The sequence below is a fragment of the Notolepis coatsorum genome (assembly GCF_963971535.1).
Source record: "Notolepis coatsorum genome assembly, chromosome: 2".
Taxonomy (NCBI): Eukaryota; Metazoa; Chordata; class Actinopteri; order Aulopiformes; family Paralepididae; genus Notolepis; species Notolepis coatsorum.
The window spans coordinates 226,302,530-226,321,771 of NC_140166.1; the positions used below are offsets into that span (position 1 = coordinate 226,302,530).

Below are 19,242 nucleotides of genomic sequence, written 5' to 3' on the forward strand. Positions count from 1 at the left end.
GAATACATTCCCTGAGGTCCATAGATGTCCCTAGATACCAAGAACATGCAAATGGCCTTGTAGAAGTGGAGCAATCTTCCATTTACTTAGGTGTGTATTTTTAGGCGGATTTTCAGAGATTAAAAGGTAAAGAGGTTCAAATCGGATCGGATCTGATTGAGATTAAAGATTTTAAACTACTGGGCACTGAACATGGAGAGACCAATCGCAAATCGATCGGCACTTTCTCGGCCGAGCTACAGTAATTTTTCCCGCACCTACTCCCCAAACTCTGCATGCGCAGATTGATAAACCTAGACATCTGGACAACCCAGAGACTCCGTGGGCAATCTGCGCATGCGCATGGGGAGTAGGTGCTGAGAAAAGTCAAGTCAAGTCAAGAGTTTTAATTGTCACGGCATACAGGTATACAATGAAATGCGGGTGGTCTTGCCCGCAACGATGTGCAATACAGTGGTACATATAATAGAATCAAAAGAAGAAACAACATTGTGCAGTAACAGGTAGCAGGTAACATGGAGTGACATCTCGGTATCTGTACATAGTTATTTACAGCGCATGTGTGACATCAAAAAGTGAAAGTGACTATAGCTCGGCTGAGAAAGTTCCGATCGACTTGGATTGGTCTCTCCATGTTCAGGAAACTCAAAGTAAACATAAATTGTACTTACAGATGTTGTGGTGTCCACAGTCTGATGTCTGTTTCCACAAGAAGAAAGTCTTGGTCCAGTAGAGTTCTGCCACAGAGAGTTTCACACTGTAAACACACAAAGCGTTTGTTGAATAATCTAGGAATTTATGTGGAGTGTATCGAGGCTCGTGTTGATGACGTGTGTGGTGACGTTGAACCTCACGTGCCGGTCGTACCACGTGACTGATTCAGGACATTTGGCACGTGATTCAAGATATAAGGGGCAACGAAGCACAATAGTCTCCTATGACTAGGGTTGGGTACCTTTCACATTTGAATCGATACCGATACCCAAGGGTACCTTTTTTCTGTACTTTAGTCTCTAAAAATTATATCTATATACGAAAAAAATCCAAACTTCAAATAATTTATTATCATTATTATTTATTTAGAACAATTTGTATATATATAATATTGCAGTGAGCGTTGTCTGCATCTAGCTTTGTAAAGTGTAACAACACTTGCGACCGTTTTCGGCTTGCCATTGCCCCGACTGCTTTGTTGTTGAATCAAGTCAAATTCTAGGTAAGTGCGTATTGTGCGTGTGAACGTGCGGCACACTTCATAGGTTTCATTTTGCGGTAAACGAAAGGTTGACGTCATCAGACTTTAAAAAAATGTATTTGGCACCGGCGGTTCTCACGTGAATCGGTACTCGGTAGTACCGACGTGATTCGGTCGGTACCCTTCATTCGGTTCGGTACCCATCCCTACCTAGGCAAAGTAAAATATATTGTTGGTTTCCTGTTGGTTGTCAGTTTGGCCATGGGTAGGTAGGGAATTTATTTTATTTTATTTTTTTATTTTATTCTTTCCCACGGCGACTATGGATAGGGAATTTCTTTATTTAATTAAAATGTTCACAACAACATGGATGCATGTACTCTGCCAGCATGTTTAATATCCATAATACTAAATGTTTGACTAAGATTTCTATGAAACTTTATTCTAGAAAGAAAATTAAAATAAAAAATCGTTTTTTTTTTTTTTTTTTTAACTCATCAAATATATTGGGTCGCACCTAAATCGGCAGGGTCGGTCGGCAACCGGAAACCAACTATTAATTTTGTTAGGTCCTATGACCTCACATTGTGTTGACCTTGTTTGTTTGCTATCTGTTCAACTAACTGAGCTGATCTCTCTCCTAAGTATTCACATAGTAATAACTAACCGAGCTGATCTCTCTCCTAAGTATGCACATACAGTAGTAATATTAATAAATGTGACAACACAGCATATCCCTTGTTCTAATTTCTGTTACTTTAAAAAGTGAAGTGTCTGTTGTGTTCAAAATAACTTGGATACAACAATAACACCTCACCGATTCTGAGGCATTATAGAGCCTTGCATGAGAACAAGGAGACCAACCAAGGTGGACCCAGCTCAGGTAAGCCATTTTAGGATGCAAATGTAACCTGTGTGTTACGTCTGTGTTGTCTCCGACTCAGCTTCTTCCCCCAGGCCATCAGAACACTGAACTCTCCACTCACAAATACACATGAGAACACACATGCGCGCGGCAACCGCTAAAAAAATCACTTCAAACAAAATGTCACTCAAAAATGTAATCTTTAGAAACACTTTAAAAGAAGGAGGTACTTTCTAGTTTAGATACATTAAGACAGGGGTGCCCAACCTTTTTTGAACCAAGATCTACTTTTTTTTTTTTTTTTTTTTTTTTGTCTTTTTCCCCCTCCATTTTCCTCCGATTTTCTCCCATCCCAATGTTAGTCGTATGCCAATTCCCAGTCCCTTCCTGGTCGCTGCGCACTTACCCCCCACAGTCAGATCATCTGGGAGAGTGGAGGCTACCACGTGCTTCCTCCGACACACGTCCAGCCAATCACCGCTTCTTTTCACCTGGCAGCGCGGATTCTTATCGAGGGGGCGTAGCGTGTGGGAGGACCACACTATCCCCCTCGAGTCCTATCCGCGCTTAGCAGGCGCCCCGACCGAACTGTAGGAGTTGCTGTTTACAACGACCCGGACCCACCCCGCCAGCTTCTCCCACCCTCTAATACAGCCAATTGTATTAGTGCAGACGGCCAGCCAAGCTGGTGACAACCCCGGAGCTGTGAGCTGGATTCGAACAGGCGAATCAAGCTCACAGCTCCGGGGTTGGTGACGAACGCAATCTCCGCTCGGCCACCTAACCGCCCCTCCAAGATCTACTTTTTAATTTACCACCTAGCCGAGAGCTACCAGCCAAAATTGTATATTGTAAGCCGTCATTTGAGGCTTTATAAAAGCAGCATAATGAACACAAATCAAGTCAGTGCCGAGTCCGACCTCATCTTAAATAACAAACAGCATTGTTTGTTGTAGTTAACAAGGAGAGGCAGAGTTGATTTAGCAAAAAAAGAATTTAAAATTAAAAAAATTATAATCGAATTTTATTAATCGAGATCTACTTGAAATCAGCCCGCGATCTACCTGTCGATCGCGATCGACTGGTTGGGCACCACTGCATTTAAGAGTTAACATTGTAAATTGTATATTGCATAGTAGTGTTTACTAGTGTATATAAGAACCAGTTTCTCAGGAACCTAGCATGTCTTTTTTCTACCATGCATATCTTGTGTCTTATCTATTTTATTTTTTCTATGCCTATTTTATTCTATTTTATTATTGTATTTTAGCATCAATTTTAGAGGACGATGATCTTGACCTGGACAGTAAAGCTGATAAGAGTCTACATTTCTGTGTTGATGATGCCATCCCCTGTAAAATTATTAAAATGATAAACCTTGAGTATCTAGGGAGGTGAAAGCTGCAATTAACCGAAAGAAGAGGGCATTTCTTAGTGGTGATAGAGATATGATTAAACATAGGGCTGTCGCGATAACCGCAGATTGCGGTGTGTCAAGTGACCCGTGGGATGTAGAACAGACAACTGCGACAACCGCGGGTAAAATAAGAGGGGCGTCATCATTTTTAACTTCATTTAATGACGAGGCGTCCGTTTTCCAGTAGCATGAGCTAACTTCACATTTCCATACAGTTTACAACTCACAGATGAAATCAGGATTTATTTTCATATCCCGGACTCGAGCCCCCAATGTATACCTTTTCCTGTATTAATCTGAACCGCAGTAGAGTACAGGGGAGTACACTCTAGGGCCGAAGTGCCGGTCATGTAACGTGCTTGTTATAACTAGGGGTGCACCGATATATCGGTCGGGTATCGGCCGATAAGTGCCTCATTGACTGCCATCGGCCTGTCGGCCGATAAGCTCAATTATGCCGATGACAGTAGCCGATAAATATCCATCAATTTGTGTCGCGTCAATCTGGCCCACACATTCAAACTTTGAAAAAAGTTTCAGTCAAGCGACCTGCACAACGCCGCCCCCACACACACACACTACTGCATCAAAGTTACTACTTATGATTAACAAAGGCATTCGTTTTGTGGCATTAACGTTATATAGTTACACGTTCAATAACATCAGCGTATTTACCCGACCATAGCAAGCATTACTCATTCATATCTCAGTTCCTTCCTTTGCTCAGAGAGCCCGTACTGAGTTGTACCCATTCTGCAATCTGTTAATAAAGTTTTCAATCAGACAAATGTATAGAAAAGCTTTTATTATAACATTCGTTGCAGTAAAATCATTATGCCTCGTTTGGTCATCCTGCGGAGGCTAGCGCTGGTAAACTACTCGTGGCCGCGGGGAGCTAAAGTTATTAGCGCCGGTAGGTTTGCTGTTGATCTCTCGCTGCAGATCAATGGCGGACTTCCCGGAAGTAAAGCGTTTGCCGATTGGTGGTAAGAACAGCAGGGGCGGGTGCAAGCGGTGTGACGTAATTGGCAGAATCGACTGTCAATCAAAATTGTTCTGTTGCATTGCTTTGGTTGAGAGATAGTGCTTATTATTATTATAAGTATTCGAACAAAGCTTCGAATGTCTGTAAAAAAAATCATTAAAAAAAATATATATATTATATTATTTATTTTTAATGATTATTTTTTTTTTTTTACTAAATCCTCAATTTGAATAAAGTGATTAATCTGATTAAAGGAGTCTTTTTCTTTTATTAAATCAACTTTCTTTATCAGTTTCGTCAACATAAATAATCCAATAAGGGCACGGTTGGTATGAAAGTGATGGTGACGTCTTATAGTATAATATTATAATATTAGTGTAGCCTAGGCCTGCCGTGATAAGCAATAAATCGATTAATCGGCGCGATAATTAAAATGAATGCAATGATTTTGACGGGCGCGATTAATTGATATTTGCGCGTTTGTTTTAATGAGGCGGAACCAGTACCCCTTGTCAGTCACTCTCCGTGTGGGGGGCCGCTGGCCTTACTACAGAGCACAGCACGGGAGCTCCGTGGGGCACTAGCAACGCCACATAGCTTAACTACATTTCTCAATAGTGTTGCTCCTTTTAACCAAGTAGCGTTCTTTGTAATGTAACGTTAGCTATTTTTAGACCCAAGTAGTTACTCGCTACTGCCCGGAGAAACTGGACTGCTAAATAAAGATTAAAGATCTAGTGTTGACGCTATCCAATGCTAACAACATTAGCTAAATAGCTAACAAACGAAATACAACGTATAATAGCATAGCTACAACACAGAATAACGTTAATACAATTACATGCATCATTGTTTACAATGAACGGGTGGGGCTGGTCAAAGGACTGGACACGGGGACAAGTTAAACATGAATTAATTTATTATAACAGGTAGTTTCGAGTCGTGCTGCAGTGCCTACGCACCACAGCTATTCTATTATATACGGCTTTGACGCTTCCTCCTCATCGTTGATTGCCTGTAGTAGCTGCATCTAACGTTAGTAGCTAACGTTAAAACTAACCTAAAGTTAGTTGTTCACCAACAATCTCAACATTTGTTTTATCATTAGCTCAAAAACACAGAGCCGGACGAGACAAGTTGTCCGCTCAATACATTCTGCTAGGCAGCTAGGATAATAACAACAATACTTCCGGCCAGACCGGTGGGTAGGGATGACCCCCGGACCCCGGTTCTAAACGGGAACCGGTACTATATTAGAAAATACCGGAGTATTTATAAGCTCCGACATCATCGGTACTGCTATCGATACTCTAGAGAAAGTATTATTATTATTATTATTATTTAAAAGTTGCGAACGATCTCTCCTCTCTCTGTCTCTGCACAAGAAGCGAGCCGCAGCGAGTCATTATTACACACACTCCTCGCGAGTCGCTACACATACGGGTACTTCTTATACATACGGGTACTTCTTATACATACGGGTACTCCTTAATGAAAGTGCTGTCCCCGTGCTGAAGCGCGCTGCACACAGACAGCTCTGCCTCTGAGTCTGCATGCACTGAGTCGTGATGACGGATAGAGCGAAGCGTTCTAAAGTATGGATATACTTCAAGGGTCAATACGAACAACGCACGTTGCCACAAGTGCAACAAAACATTTGCCAGTAAGGGTGGCAATACGAGCAATCTATCAAAACATTTGTTGGCAAAACACGATATTAGTGTGCAGAAATGCGCCGTATTCGACTGCCTTGCACGCAGTGTCCCATCTGCATCCACGTCCACTGCAGCCGGTAAGCCAAGATACGGAGTTGCCTAGGCTAATAACGAATTATTACAAATAGGCTAATAAACAAAATAATTGTTTAGCTACAAATACTACAATCTAAAAACTTTTTATAGATCGTCAAGCTGAGGCGTCAGCCACCAATGTGTCCCAGGCCAGTGAGCCCACCACACATCCTCCCTCTACCTCCACCACCCAAAGTCCTTTCTCCCTAGCAGCTAGAGGAAGGATGACAGGATAGGGTGAACGGGTGTCACAGGGCTGTGACCCAGTTTGTTGTCAAAGGCCTGCACCCGTTCTCTACAGTGGAGTCCAAGGGGGGTAGTGTGATCCTTCCACAAGTTACACCTAGAGCTGCCGCGGTATCGGTATTACCGCGGTATCGCTGTTACATCATGCCCACCGCAGAGTTGGGCTGAATACCGCATCACTGCTGTTTTTTATAATAATAATAAAGTACCCTGCTCTCGTTGGGCTTGCGGCTCTGCAGATATACCCTACTTCTCTGTCGAAGTTCCAAGCGACCCTATTGGGTACCAGAAAAGTCACATGAAACACTGCAGACCACTGATTGGTCAGAAGAGATACGCGTCACACGTTGGAGCGTCTTGCAGTGCTTTTACTTCCTGAATGTCAGCCATTGATCAGAGCTCACAGTCACAACACGGCTAATACGTTAGCTCCCACCGGAGACCGGAGTGGATTACCGTCGCTCCTCAGGGAACGAGGCATAATGATTTTACTGCAACGAAATGTTATAATAAAAGCCCTTCGTTCTATACACTTGTCTGATTGAAAACTTTATTAACAGACCGCAGAATGGGTACAACTCGGCACGCTCTGAGCAAAGAAAGGAACTGAGATATGAATTGAGTAACGCTTGCCTTGCTATGGTCCGGTAAATACGCTGATGTTATTGAACGTGTAACTATATAACGTTAATGCCACAAAACGAATGCCTTTGTAATCATAAGTAGTAACGTAATAATAAGAAGAAGAAGAAAGGGTCGGGGGGGTAACCGGCGGGCGCGCCGCTACCACCCCTGCCCGCGACACAGAGGGGAGACTTCGAATCCGTGTTTCACTTTTAATAACGAATGCGTGCATGCCGAATCCCAAACAATATTCATGCTGCAAAGTCATCCTCTAAAGATAGACAATTTAGACTAGAGGCAGGCTATATGCTATAAAGAGTAGACAAAAAAAAATGCATTCAAATTTTTTTTTGTGTAATAACCGCAGCGGTAGGAAATATTTTGCAAATTTGTGCGGTAAGGAAAACATCAATACCGCGGCAGCTCTAGTTACACCCTCTCAGTGAGAGTCCGCGCTGCCAGGTGAAAAGAAGCGGTTGATTGGCTAGACGTGTGTCGGAGGAAGCATGTGATAGCCTCCACTCTCCCAGACCGACTGTGGGGGGTAAGTGCGCAGCGACCAGGAAAGGGATTGGGAATTGGCATAACGACTAACATTGGGATGGGAGAAAATCGGAGGAAAAAGGAGGGGAAAAAAAGACAAATAAAAAAAAAGAAAGTGTTCTATCTTTGTTCTTAAGCACATAATTTAGAATGTGTGTACGCACAAAAAAACGGGATTTATCACACGTGCGTACACAGGTCGTATGCACACCTGTCTTGATAAATATCACTTTGATCCTACGCTGCAGCTCGTGCACAGTTTTACGTATTTGCATACCAGAACCACCCCGATTATCCATATATGGTAATGGAACACCCCCATGGGATGTGAAATAATGGACTGACCCGAGCGAACTCTGAGAGATTGTTCACAGAGGCGCTGCCTAACCAAGAAGACACAACCCGTATGGGATAATAAATAAAATGCTGGCGGACTTGTACATGGTGATGTCAGATATCAACGACTCCCTTAAGACCAGGGAACAAAATAACTAGACGCCCATCGCCAAATGCGTGTAGATTTACCGTCTGGCGTCTGAAAATAATAGTCTGCCCGCCAGCTGGCGTGTAGTTCATATCGATACTCTTATTTTGAAAATCCTGTGCGGGTCTCATTGCCGCCCCAAGCGCAGCTCCAGTCATAATATCTGGGCTCCGGCTAGAGCTGCCGCGATAACCGCATTACCGCGGTATCGCTGTTGCATCACGCCCACCGCAGAGTTGGGCTGAATACCGCATCACCGCTGTTTTTTATAAAAATAATAAAGTAGCGCCCAGACGTAGAGCTGCCGCGGTATTGATATTTTCCTTACCGCACAAATTTGCGAAATATTTCCTACCGCCGCGGTTATTACCGCACAGTGAGTGCGCAAAAAAAAGAAAAAAAAAATTGAATGCATTTTTTTTTTAGTAGTCTACTCTTTATAGCATATAGCCTGCCTCTAGTCTAATGGCGCTTTTCCACTGCATAGTACCTACTCGACTCGACCTTTAGGTACCTGGTACTTCGTTCCTTTTCCACTGCAGCCAGGTACTACTCCGTTTGTCTCCGTGTGGGGATGCAGGCGGGGCCGCTTGTGTACACTGAAAGCTCCGTGGGCATAGCCATGTCCGAGGGCTTGCAGCAAGCCAGAGTTTAACACAGTTTCAATCAATCAATCAATCAATAACAACATTAACCAGACTCTCGTTGTGGCTATTCTGCTAAAGCTAACGTTACCTCTAACGTTGCCGCCATCTTGAAACTGTGTTAAACTCTGGCTTGCTGCAAGCCCTCGGACATGGCTATGCCCACGGAGCTTTCAGTGTACACAAGCGGCCCCGCCTGCATCCCCACACGGAGACAAACGGAGTAGTACCTGGCTGCAGTGGAAAAGGAACGAAGTACCAGGTACCTAAAGCGGGTCGAGTCGAGTAGGTACTATGCAGTGGAAAAGCGCCATTAGACTAGAGGCAGGCTATAAGAGTAGACTACTGAAAAAAAATAAAAAATGCATTCAAACTTTATTTTATTTTATTTTTTTGTGCGCACTGTGCGGTAATAACCGCGGCGGTAGGAAATATTTCGCAAATTTGTGCGGTAAGGAAAATACCAATACCGCGGCAGCTCTAGCTCCGGCAGCTAGAAACTTTCCGTTCATATGATACTCTTATTTTGAAAAACCCTGTAGCAACTCCGCGAGTCATATCCGCCCCAGTCCGTGCTTCTGCTCCATTAAAGCCGAGCAGAGCAGCGATACACAGCATGCAGCCATAGAGCAGACTATTTGATTCCTTAAGGGCTCGAAGTTGCCTGGGTTTTGGTCATATGCTCCCGAAATGCTCCCGCTGTTTGACTGCTTCTATGTGCAGTGAAAACTACTATGATTTGCAACCTAGTTATTAATTTAATTCGGGGCAAACTAGCGTTAGCTCCGCGTTAGCCGTGCGGAGCTAACGCTGCTCCGCATAAACACAGAGAGAGAGAGAGAGAGAGAGAGAGAGAGACAGAGAACAGCAGGCTGACTAGAAGAGGGTGGGGGCTAGCGGGGGAGGAGCCGCGTGTGTGGTGTGTGCGCGCTGACAGAGGAAAGACAGAGGAATAACGACCAGTTGACTGACTCATTCCTTCAGTCCACTCAAAATTATGCTAATATTCCTTATGTTGTTTATGATATTAATTGAAAATAGCATATGAGAGTATTAATAACAACACATGGCGATATACTAAAAAGTTATTTATAATTTTTGGCTAGTAAAAAATTTGCCCGGCTGGTAGTTTTTAAAATCTACCAGCCAAATGGCTGGTAAGTCAAAAAGTTAAGTTTGTTCCCTGCTTAAAGGGGAACTATTTTACTATTTCTTTCACTATTTGGGCACTTTTACACAATTCCTGTGAGTTTATGGAACACATGTGTAAGGTTTATTTAAAAAAAATATATTTTTTTTCCTTTCTAATCGAGTACTCAAAAGCAGCATTTGTCTACCTCAAAATTTTAAGCCGTTTTGAGGCTTGGCCACGCCCATACTCTGAATGCGATTTGAGTGACAGGGAGAGAGAGAGAGACCCCCACCTGTAGCTCCGCCCATACGCGTGCGAAAGTGAACTCGTAAACAAACATGGCGCACGCATATATTTTTGATCCGGAGAGTGACCCCGACTGCGACTCCGAGGAGGAGGAGGACGAGATTGAACGACGAGGGCTTCAAGTTGTTTCTGAGTGGTGGGTAATGTATACTGTCTAACAACAGTCAGTAACAGTAACGTTAGTTAGTAGTTATTTATGACGTTATAGCGAGGTATAACGTTAGTTTTCTTTGGGTAAATTAGGTAGCATGCCCAACGAAAAGAGAAGCATAATGTTATATATTGCATCCACGTCTTACAAGTACAGTAGGAATTGTGTTGAATCTGTTCACTTTACAGTATATGCACTTTCGTTTATGCACTGCAGGTGTGTCTGTGGCAACTGTGCTCGAATGCCTACCGCGGTGGAGAATCTTTGTTGCCTGGAAATACCTCAGGTATTGATTGATTGAAAACTTTAGATTGCAGAATGGGTACAGTACAGCTCAATTACATAAGGGGATGCAGACCAGAGAAAGACTTTCGTCTTGTTTACATCAGGGTCCCCCATTTTCAATTCATCATAACATAAATGACATACAGGTAGACAGTACTGTTGCATCTAGACATTCATGACATACCAGATCTACAAAATATACAGTACTGTTTATGAGTAACATAAACTGGCTAACAGTTACAGAAAACATGCATCTGGCTAATGTCACATTCTTTAGATTGACCTTGAAGGATGAGGACAGGGTTTAGGGTGAATAAATGGACTAACTGTGTTGTTTTATATAGGTCAGGAGAAGATGTGACCAAGCACGGGAACCCCCGTTGTGCATGGTAGACCACCCAGGTTTGGAACCGGTCTGCCTAAACCGATATTCGCTGCAAATGGCAAACAACATTTACAGGGCAGATTATGGGTGTCTGCCAATCCGGGGCGTAAACAAGTATGTATAATGTAATAACAGTACAGCTGTATAATGTATTTGAATACTGTGTTGTGCATGAAGGAATGTCACTGTGTTGTACAGCACAAAACACAATTTATTTTACATTATAATACCAGCGAATATTACTTTTTTTTTGTATTTTATTTTTTTATTCTTTTTTAAAACAAACATATAAACAAACATGACAACACACGATAAGATATACAAGCATTAATTGTCAGGGCACATCCAATGGGATCACCTTTTGGTTAGTTGTTTTATATAAGATATACCCATAATACCTGTTATCTAAAAAAAAAAACTACATACATATGCTCAGCTCGAACCCCCCCCTCCCGGACCCCACCTTGAGAAGTACCTCCACTATCCCTCGCACCTAACCAGACACTACCATTATAAGCTAGCTTTTATTCTCTCCACCACTTCTAACCACATTGACATTTTGGATTCATTGAGACCCAGAATTCTTGCTGTAGATATTTCATGGTAAATTACATCGAGATATGTAAGAAACCAAACTTTACGGCAAATTTTTTCCGGTTGAAACCAGCGTGATGCGATCAGCTTTTTGGCTACTGTGATACCCGATAAAACCAATCTCTTTAGCTGTGGATTCACTGCAAACTCAAAAACATCATTCAACAGCAATACCGAGGGGTGTACAGGTATATTCCAAGATACGAGTTTTGATATTTGTTGGGTCACATCTTTCCAGAATGCCTTAACTGGTGAGCAGTCCCAATACATGTGCATAAATGTCCCTTCGTCCCCATTTGTACATTGGGTGCATTTGGAATCTTGTTTGAGCCCCATTCGGCACAGTCTTATAGGAGTCAAGTATGTCCTGTGAATATAGTTAAGATTGATTTGTTGATGATCCGGGTTCCTTGATGTAAGTCGGACATTTGCCCAGGCTCCTTGCCAATCAAAGTCATTTTCCAGGTCTGGTATATCCCTCCTCCAGACAGAGTCAAGTTGGAGGGTTTCATACGAGGACGTTAGTAATTGATGATAAAATTCTGAAACAAAACCTCTCGATGTCTCTCTTGAGTAGAAGAATTTGTGGTATCTGTGGTGTTCAATTGGTCTGTCTAATGGAACACCGTGAGACTTCAAACATAGCTCTAACTGTTTGTGAAAAAGCCATGTGGACTTGGTGAGATTAAATTTTTTGCGTATTTCTTTATCACTACAAAAACCCTGTTTGTTAAAAATATCCCCTAATGAGTGTATGCCTTGCTCTTCCCATATAGGGAATCTTATAGGTCGTTTTCCAATTAAGAGAGCATTGTTATTGAATAAGGGAGTATGGTTGTGCCATTCTTGTGGGTTAGGATTTTTTTTTTGTGATTCACGCCATATCCGGATCGCATGAGTAATTATGGGGCCAAATTTTCGTTCACAGTGCTTGATTGGTAGTTTAGTGTATGCTATGTCCTTCAGTCTATGTGGGGCTACTATGTTTTCTTCTATTTTCCTCCAAGATGCTAATGCTTGGGAGTCAAACCATGTTGTCAATGGACTTAATGAGTACGCCTTAAAATATAGGAAAAAATCTGGAAATGCCATGCCACCATCTGCTTTATTTCTCTGTGCGGTGGATCTTTTTATACGTGGTGGTTTGTTATTCCAAATAAATTTGTATGTGGAGGAGTGTAATCTTTTCCAGTAACCCTCTGGAGGGGGTAACGGTAGCATTGAACAGAAGAAGTTGATTTTAGGTAGTACATCCATCTTAACTATTGATATCCGTGCTTGTACTGTGTTCTTAAGTTTTGCCCATCTATCAAGGTCGTCTTTGATTTTGTTTTGGATTTTTGTGTAGTTGTGCTTCACCGTTTGTCTTATGGTAGGGAATATTTCCACTCCCAAGCATCTGAAATGTTTTACCATCGGTATCTGTCCTGGGAGGGTTGTATCTTTTTTTGCAGGGGTGTTAAGTGGAAGGAAAGCCGACTTCGGCCAATTTATCTTAAATCCCGATAAATCACCAAAGTCCTCAATCAACTTGAGCAGATGAGGCAATGTGGTGTTGGGGTTTTTCATGAACAATATTACATCGTCCGCATATAAACAAATTTTTTGTTGTGTGCCCTTGATTACGATAGGTTCTATGGATTGGGATTGTCTTATATATTGTGCTAACGGCTCTAATGATAGATTGAACAGACCGGGACTAAGAGGACAACCCTGTCTGGCAGAGCGTGAGCGAATATTACTTGTACATCATACAATTGTGTAATTGTAAATGAACAAAGGCAGTTGTGCAAATAGTGACAATTCAAGTATATACGTTGGCTTCCATAAACACATACTAATACTGGGAGGAATAAATCCACTACTATAAGAGGAGTAAATAGCACTGACTTGCCAAACACTTTTAATTATTAAATGGGGTAGTGTTTACAGTGTTCACGAGAATAGTCCACATGAAGGACCCAGTGTTGTGGCTTCAAGACGCATTGCCCAGTTGCCTCTGAACTCTGAGACAAGCTCACAAATTCCAACAGCATCTTCCATACACCACTAGCTTAGCTAGCTATATACATTACTCTACATGCTAATGTTACAACAAGTAAAAATATCTAGTTAGCAAAATATTTACCACAAAATAGTACAAATGCTATTTACTAAGGTTAGGTCATTGAAAATCAGCCTATGACTATTTAGAAAGCTTTACATCGGTTAACTGAGAGCTTATGATAAGGTGATGGAGGTAGCCGTTGTGTAATGCACATAGGATGTACAGTTTACAGGACAGGGTGAATTGAAGTCCACATCATTTGCTCGTATAACAAAATGCAGTTGTTTCAATGTAGGGAGTAAATGAGCCGGGGCTTTCCCTAAACAATGATGTGGGGTGCAGAGCGCCACCATGTGTTTATATACACACACAGCTCAATAAATTAGAACAGTGTAAAAGTCTATATATTTTGCAGTAATTTGTGCAAAAGGAGCCCCACCCAAGTACTGAGTGAACATACTTTTCAGAAGGCCGACATTTCTATATTACATTTCTCTTCAAACTCTCAAGATATTGAATTTTGGGCTTTAAGCCATAATCATCCAAATTAAAACAAATAAAGGCTTGAAATATTTCACTTTGTATGTAATGAATCTATAACCGAGTTTTGCTCGAATTACTGAAATAAAATAACTTTTCCACGATATTCAAATTTATTGAATATATACCGTATATATAAAAATCTTGGGGTTAGACAGACACATCATTGGGCAATAGTGATTGAGCCCAAAGCATGCGTCTCAATTTCTTTTATAGACTTAGCTGGCACGGCCGGGTATCACCTTAATTCCACTGGGAATTCAAACAGACCTATATCAGTGGAATGCAAAATATCCCAACGCTGATAATAATAATAATACACTTTAGTTGTATAGCACCTTTCATACAAGGATTTGGACATTTACGGTGGCCAGTTTAGAATTGCAGCCTCCCGTAGGTGCTCTTTGAGAGCGGTTTTGAAGGTGGGTAGGGATTCACATTTTTTGTAATCTAGTGAAAGATTAAATCTCTATTCATTATGTACACGGACAGCTGCAGATCGCTTGATGACCAAAGGCATCTGGTTAAGTTTTCAGATGACACTGTCCTTGTATCCCTACTGCAGCGCTCCTTTTCATGGACCTTTTCATAAATAAAATACTTCTTTTTCTTCTTTAGTCGTTTCAGATATGTAGCTTATCGAAGCTTTGTCAGCTGGTGCTGGGGTTTTCTGGGCCGCCACGTGAGGGTCGTCATTCCCTCTTGTGTGGTCCTTCGCATCCATGCAGAATACCCAGACGAGGAGGGGGTATACACTGGCTTCAGACCGCCGCCCCTTGACTAAAGAAAATAAAAACATAAAAAAAAACTCTAAAACCTTTGTGTTACTACTGTATAATGAGTCTTGGTTGGTATGAGTGTGTATAATGAATATAAGTATGGGTTGGTAATAGTGTATACAGTACTCATTGTTTTATGGTTGAAATGTTCGAGATAAATAAAGAACATTACTGACTATGAGGGAGCAGGTTCATTGGACCAATAGCCTGGTCTGGCTTCAGACCGCCCCTTCATTAAAGCGTGACTCATATCCCGCAATGGCATCCTCCATCGAAGGCCTGTCAAAATGCGCAGACAGATGTTCAGGGATGGGAATCTCAAGCACCTGCTCCATGTAACGCTCCGGTTCAAGGATGACGCTGTCAAACAAGAGCTCCATGAGCTCGTTCACATAGTCTGTAAATAAAAAATGCCATGTCATGTTATAAATGTTATTTAAATGTATTTGTATTCTTATAACTTTATTGTTATCGTTGCTGTTCAACTGTAAGTGCAGTTTTAGTCTTTCAATAATATAGTTTATGCAGAAAATGACAATCAAATGGGAAATAAGATAAACTAATAAGATGAAAATAAATATGCAGTGCCTTTATAACCCTATACGCTCTATACAAGCCCACTTTATCATATATAAATATCATATTGATAAGCCTTGTGTACTTGGCTTTATACAATTAGTCAAATGTGTATAAATACCAGTACTTGGCCATTTAAAAGGGAAGAGGGATATGGCCTGTTGAGAAATGTTACCCCCAATAGCCAGTGCCTCTGTTTTGTCTGTTAATTTTATATCCAGAGTAATAACCAAATGTTTTAATTTGACTCATACGGCATGGAATCGACCTCGAAATAGAAATGTTAATTAAAAGGAAAAATCTAAACCCAAGTGCCCAAGAATAAGTTAACATTCCAAGAAATTGCATGTTTTACTCACTGAATGTTGCTGCAGCCCTTATGGGTTTCAGAGTGTAGCCCCCCTTCTTTGCCTTGGGAAAATGTAACTTGAAGGCAGGCTCTCCAGTGGAACTTGTAGCTTGTGGGCGTTTGGCATTTTCATTGAAATGCATTGCAGATAGGTAGAGTCTGAAAGAACAAAAATATATATAAGCAATATATTTTTAATAGATCTAGTAGGTAATCTATTTTCTACATAATGAGTGATTACACATCAGGTGTTCATAATTAGTCATCTGTACACAATCTAAATTACCTGCAAAGCATTCCTAGAAATGGAAACACAACGTTCTTTGGTGCGAACCGTAAGATGACACTGTGATAAGACTCCAATGGAGACGTTTGGTGGTGTGGACTGAGTTTAGCGACATCCTTCAGGATTCTCTTGTTTAGAAGCACTTTTTCAAGTCTGAAGGCAGCCTTTGATTCTAAAGGTAAAAAGAAATTGCATTCAGAAAAAAATATGTTAAATATATACTCATCATGAAAGATGGACAGACATACATAGGTCTTTTGACAATATCAACTTCTGACACATAACCATAGTGTGTACATACGAGGCTTCAACCACTTGCTCTTATCTCTTGAGAGATGGTCCGCATGAAGACACTTTTTAAACAGTGGGTCTTTATGTGTATGGACATCATGCATGTGGTTGAACAGTGACATCCACTTTGCCACTTTCTCAGGGCCTGTCTGCGATGAAGATGCAGTCCAGTAGAGGTGGTTTGTTATGGCTTGCCTCCACTTCTTCACCACCAGACAGTCCTTGTCCTTGGCCACTTGGTCCACCTTCTTAGACAACCCTTGTAATAGGATTTTGCAGAACATAAGTCATCATCCAGTCTATTACATAATTTATTTACTTACCAAGCTATACATTGTTTACACAGCTTAATTTTAGACCTTTGATATCATGCATATTTAAACAGAACAGGATAACAACAGCATAAGAGATTGAATGTGTCATACCCTTTGCTAGATGCCAGACATCATAGAAGTGATTGATGCCCTGATCTCTCAGGAACTTCTGAATCTGGGGGTGACGGTCTGTGACAATGCAATCCAATGTCACACCACTGTCCTTCAGAAGAGCTAGGCTTCGCTGCAATCCTTCTTTTTCCATATGGTAACTGCCACCAACCTCATTGCTCTGTTGAACAGAACAGAGGCAGAACAGTATTTTTTTTTTTTTTCTAGATTTTTTTTTTTTATTTTTTTTTTTTTTATTATTTTTTTAAACAGACATATAAACAAACATGACAACACACGATAAGATATACAAGCATTAAGGCGGCTAGGTGGTGTAGTGGGCAAGGCACTCGCCACCAGTGTGGAGACGCTAGGATTCGCGTGTTCGAATCCAGCTCTCCACATTGTTTTCAGTTTAGCTGGTCGTCCGCAGTAATACACATTGGCCGTATTACGGGGAGGGAAAACTGAAGGGTGGGGATCGAACGTTGTGAACAAGCGACTCCTACAAGTCGGTTGGTGTGCCTGCGCAGTAGAATCAGGAAGTGTCGGGGGCAGCGTGAGCCTCCCACGCGTTACTCCTCGACACTGATCGAGCTGCGCAGGTGAAAAGATGCGACTGCTGTTACCTCAAGTACCGGAGGGGACTTGTGCTATGTATGACTTAGTCCACATTGCAGCCGGCTTGTGGGAGGCAAGAAACAGCGTTCGTGACAGGGGAGGGTTGAATTGGATGATACGAAATTGGGATGGGAGAAAATATCGAAAAATGGGAGAAAAAGTGGATCAAAAAAAAAAAAGATATACAAGCATTAATTCACAGTGCATATCCAATGAAATTACCATTTAGTCATGTCTTATACAGGATATACCCCTAATACCCGTTATGTGATTATGCCATTTATATAATAATAATAATAATTTAGGATCGCATTGCTTAATTGGTAATTTGGTGTATACTATGCCCTTCAGCCTATGTGGAGCTACTATATTTTCTTCTAAATTTCTCCTTGGATACTAATGCTTGGGGATCAAACCATGTTGTTAGTGGTCTTAAAGTGTACGCCTTAAAGTAGTGGTAGAAATCTGGAAATGCCATACCTCCGTCTGCTTTGTTTCTCTGTGCGGTGGATCTTTTTATACGTGGTGGTTTGTTATTCCAAATAAATTTGTATGTGGAGGAGTGTAATTCTTTCCAGTAACCGTTTGGAGGGGGTAACGGTAGAACAGTATTTATGTTTGGACACTAGGGGGCACACCAGCTCTATTATAAGAGGCTCTGTATTCAGAGCTAGTACATGCACCTGCGAGGATTCACTCTCAAACCTGGAACTGCTTATCTGCAACAAACAATTGACAACTGCTCTGTTCAACTTCATCATCATTCATCTTTTCCTTTGGACAATAAAACCCTGCAAACTACATCGGCTGCATCTTGGACATTCAAGTAATTCAATGAGACAAGCGGCCACTACAAGTAGTATACCGGTATTCACCTGCACTAGCTGGATGTCTATGACAGTGTTGGAGTCTAGTTCCATGACGGAGTAGCTGCCGTACTTTGCGCAGTGGCCTGTGGACATACAGGAGTAGAATAACAATTTCATCAATGTAGTGCAATACTCTGAATTAAATCATAAAGTAGAAATCTGACATTGGGAAATGCTTCTAACCTGGGGAGTCTGCACGCATGTCGCCGCCAACGATGACCTTATTCTTCTGGCTCAAAGTAGCAAGAGTCACCTGAATGAATGAATGAAAACTTTATTAACAGATTGCAGAATGGGTACAATACAGTACGGCTCAATACACACAATATCGCCATACTACTACTGTTACAAAGGGTCAGATTAAACCGAATATATATATTTATTGCTTGAGATCCCTTGTATAATATTTGTATATCGTTTGATATCCCTTGTATATTCTTTATATACACGGAATATCCCTTTACCTGGGTACAAACCAGACCATAATACTCGCTCTCCTATTGGACAGCGACCCCTAGGCGCCAACGACCATACACCCAATGGCAAGTTCAAAGGCAACGCTAAAGTGTCAGAGTTTAACGCAGTACCGTTGAGTTCGCCTTATTCTAATGTGAAGTAATAGTCTATCATTTATAGTGTATCGTGCGGCTACCGTTCTTCAGTGACCAGCATTACCACCGGTTCGTCGTGTATATAGCTAGTGCACTTATCCAGGCTGGGCGGCCTAAACTCGTGCCCCCACCCGAGGAGTCCTAGACGAGAACCGTTGGATATGTACACTGGAGAACCTACACCGGCGACTGCAGAACCTTT

The 19,242-nt window shown here is 41.6% G+C and overlaps 2 protein-coding genes across 2 annotated transcripts in view; both read right to left on the reverse strand.

Moving 5' to 3' along the window:
- LOC311248845 (uncharacterized protein) overlaps nt 1–19,242 on the reverse strand; it is a 170,341-nt gene that overhangs the window by 72,558 nt on the left and 78,541 nt on the right. The gene's annotated exons all lie outside the window — the stretch shown is intronic.
- On the reverse strand, nt 15,231–18,663 carry LOC311223825 (uncharacterized protein; the record flags this gene model as incomplete). Its single annotated transcript, XM_084308590.1, has 5 exons — nt 18,613–18,663; nt 18,436–18,512; nt 16,940–17,120; nt 16,525–16,773; nt 15,231–15,409 (listed from the first exon to the last, which is right to left on the reverse strand). Exons 1-5 carry the CDS (start codon nt 18,629–18,631, stop codon nt 15,231–15,233), a joined length of 705 nt encoding a protein of 234 aa, XP_084164716.1. The 5' UTR covers nt 18,632–18,663.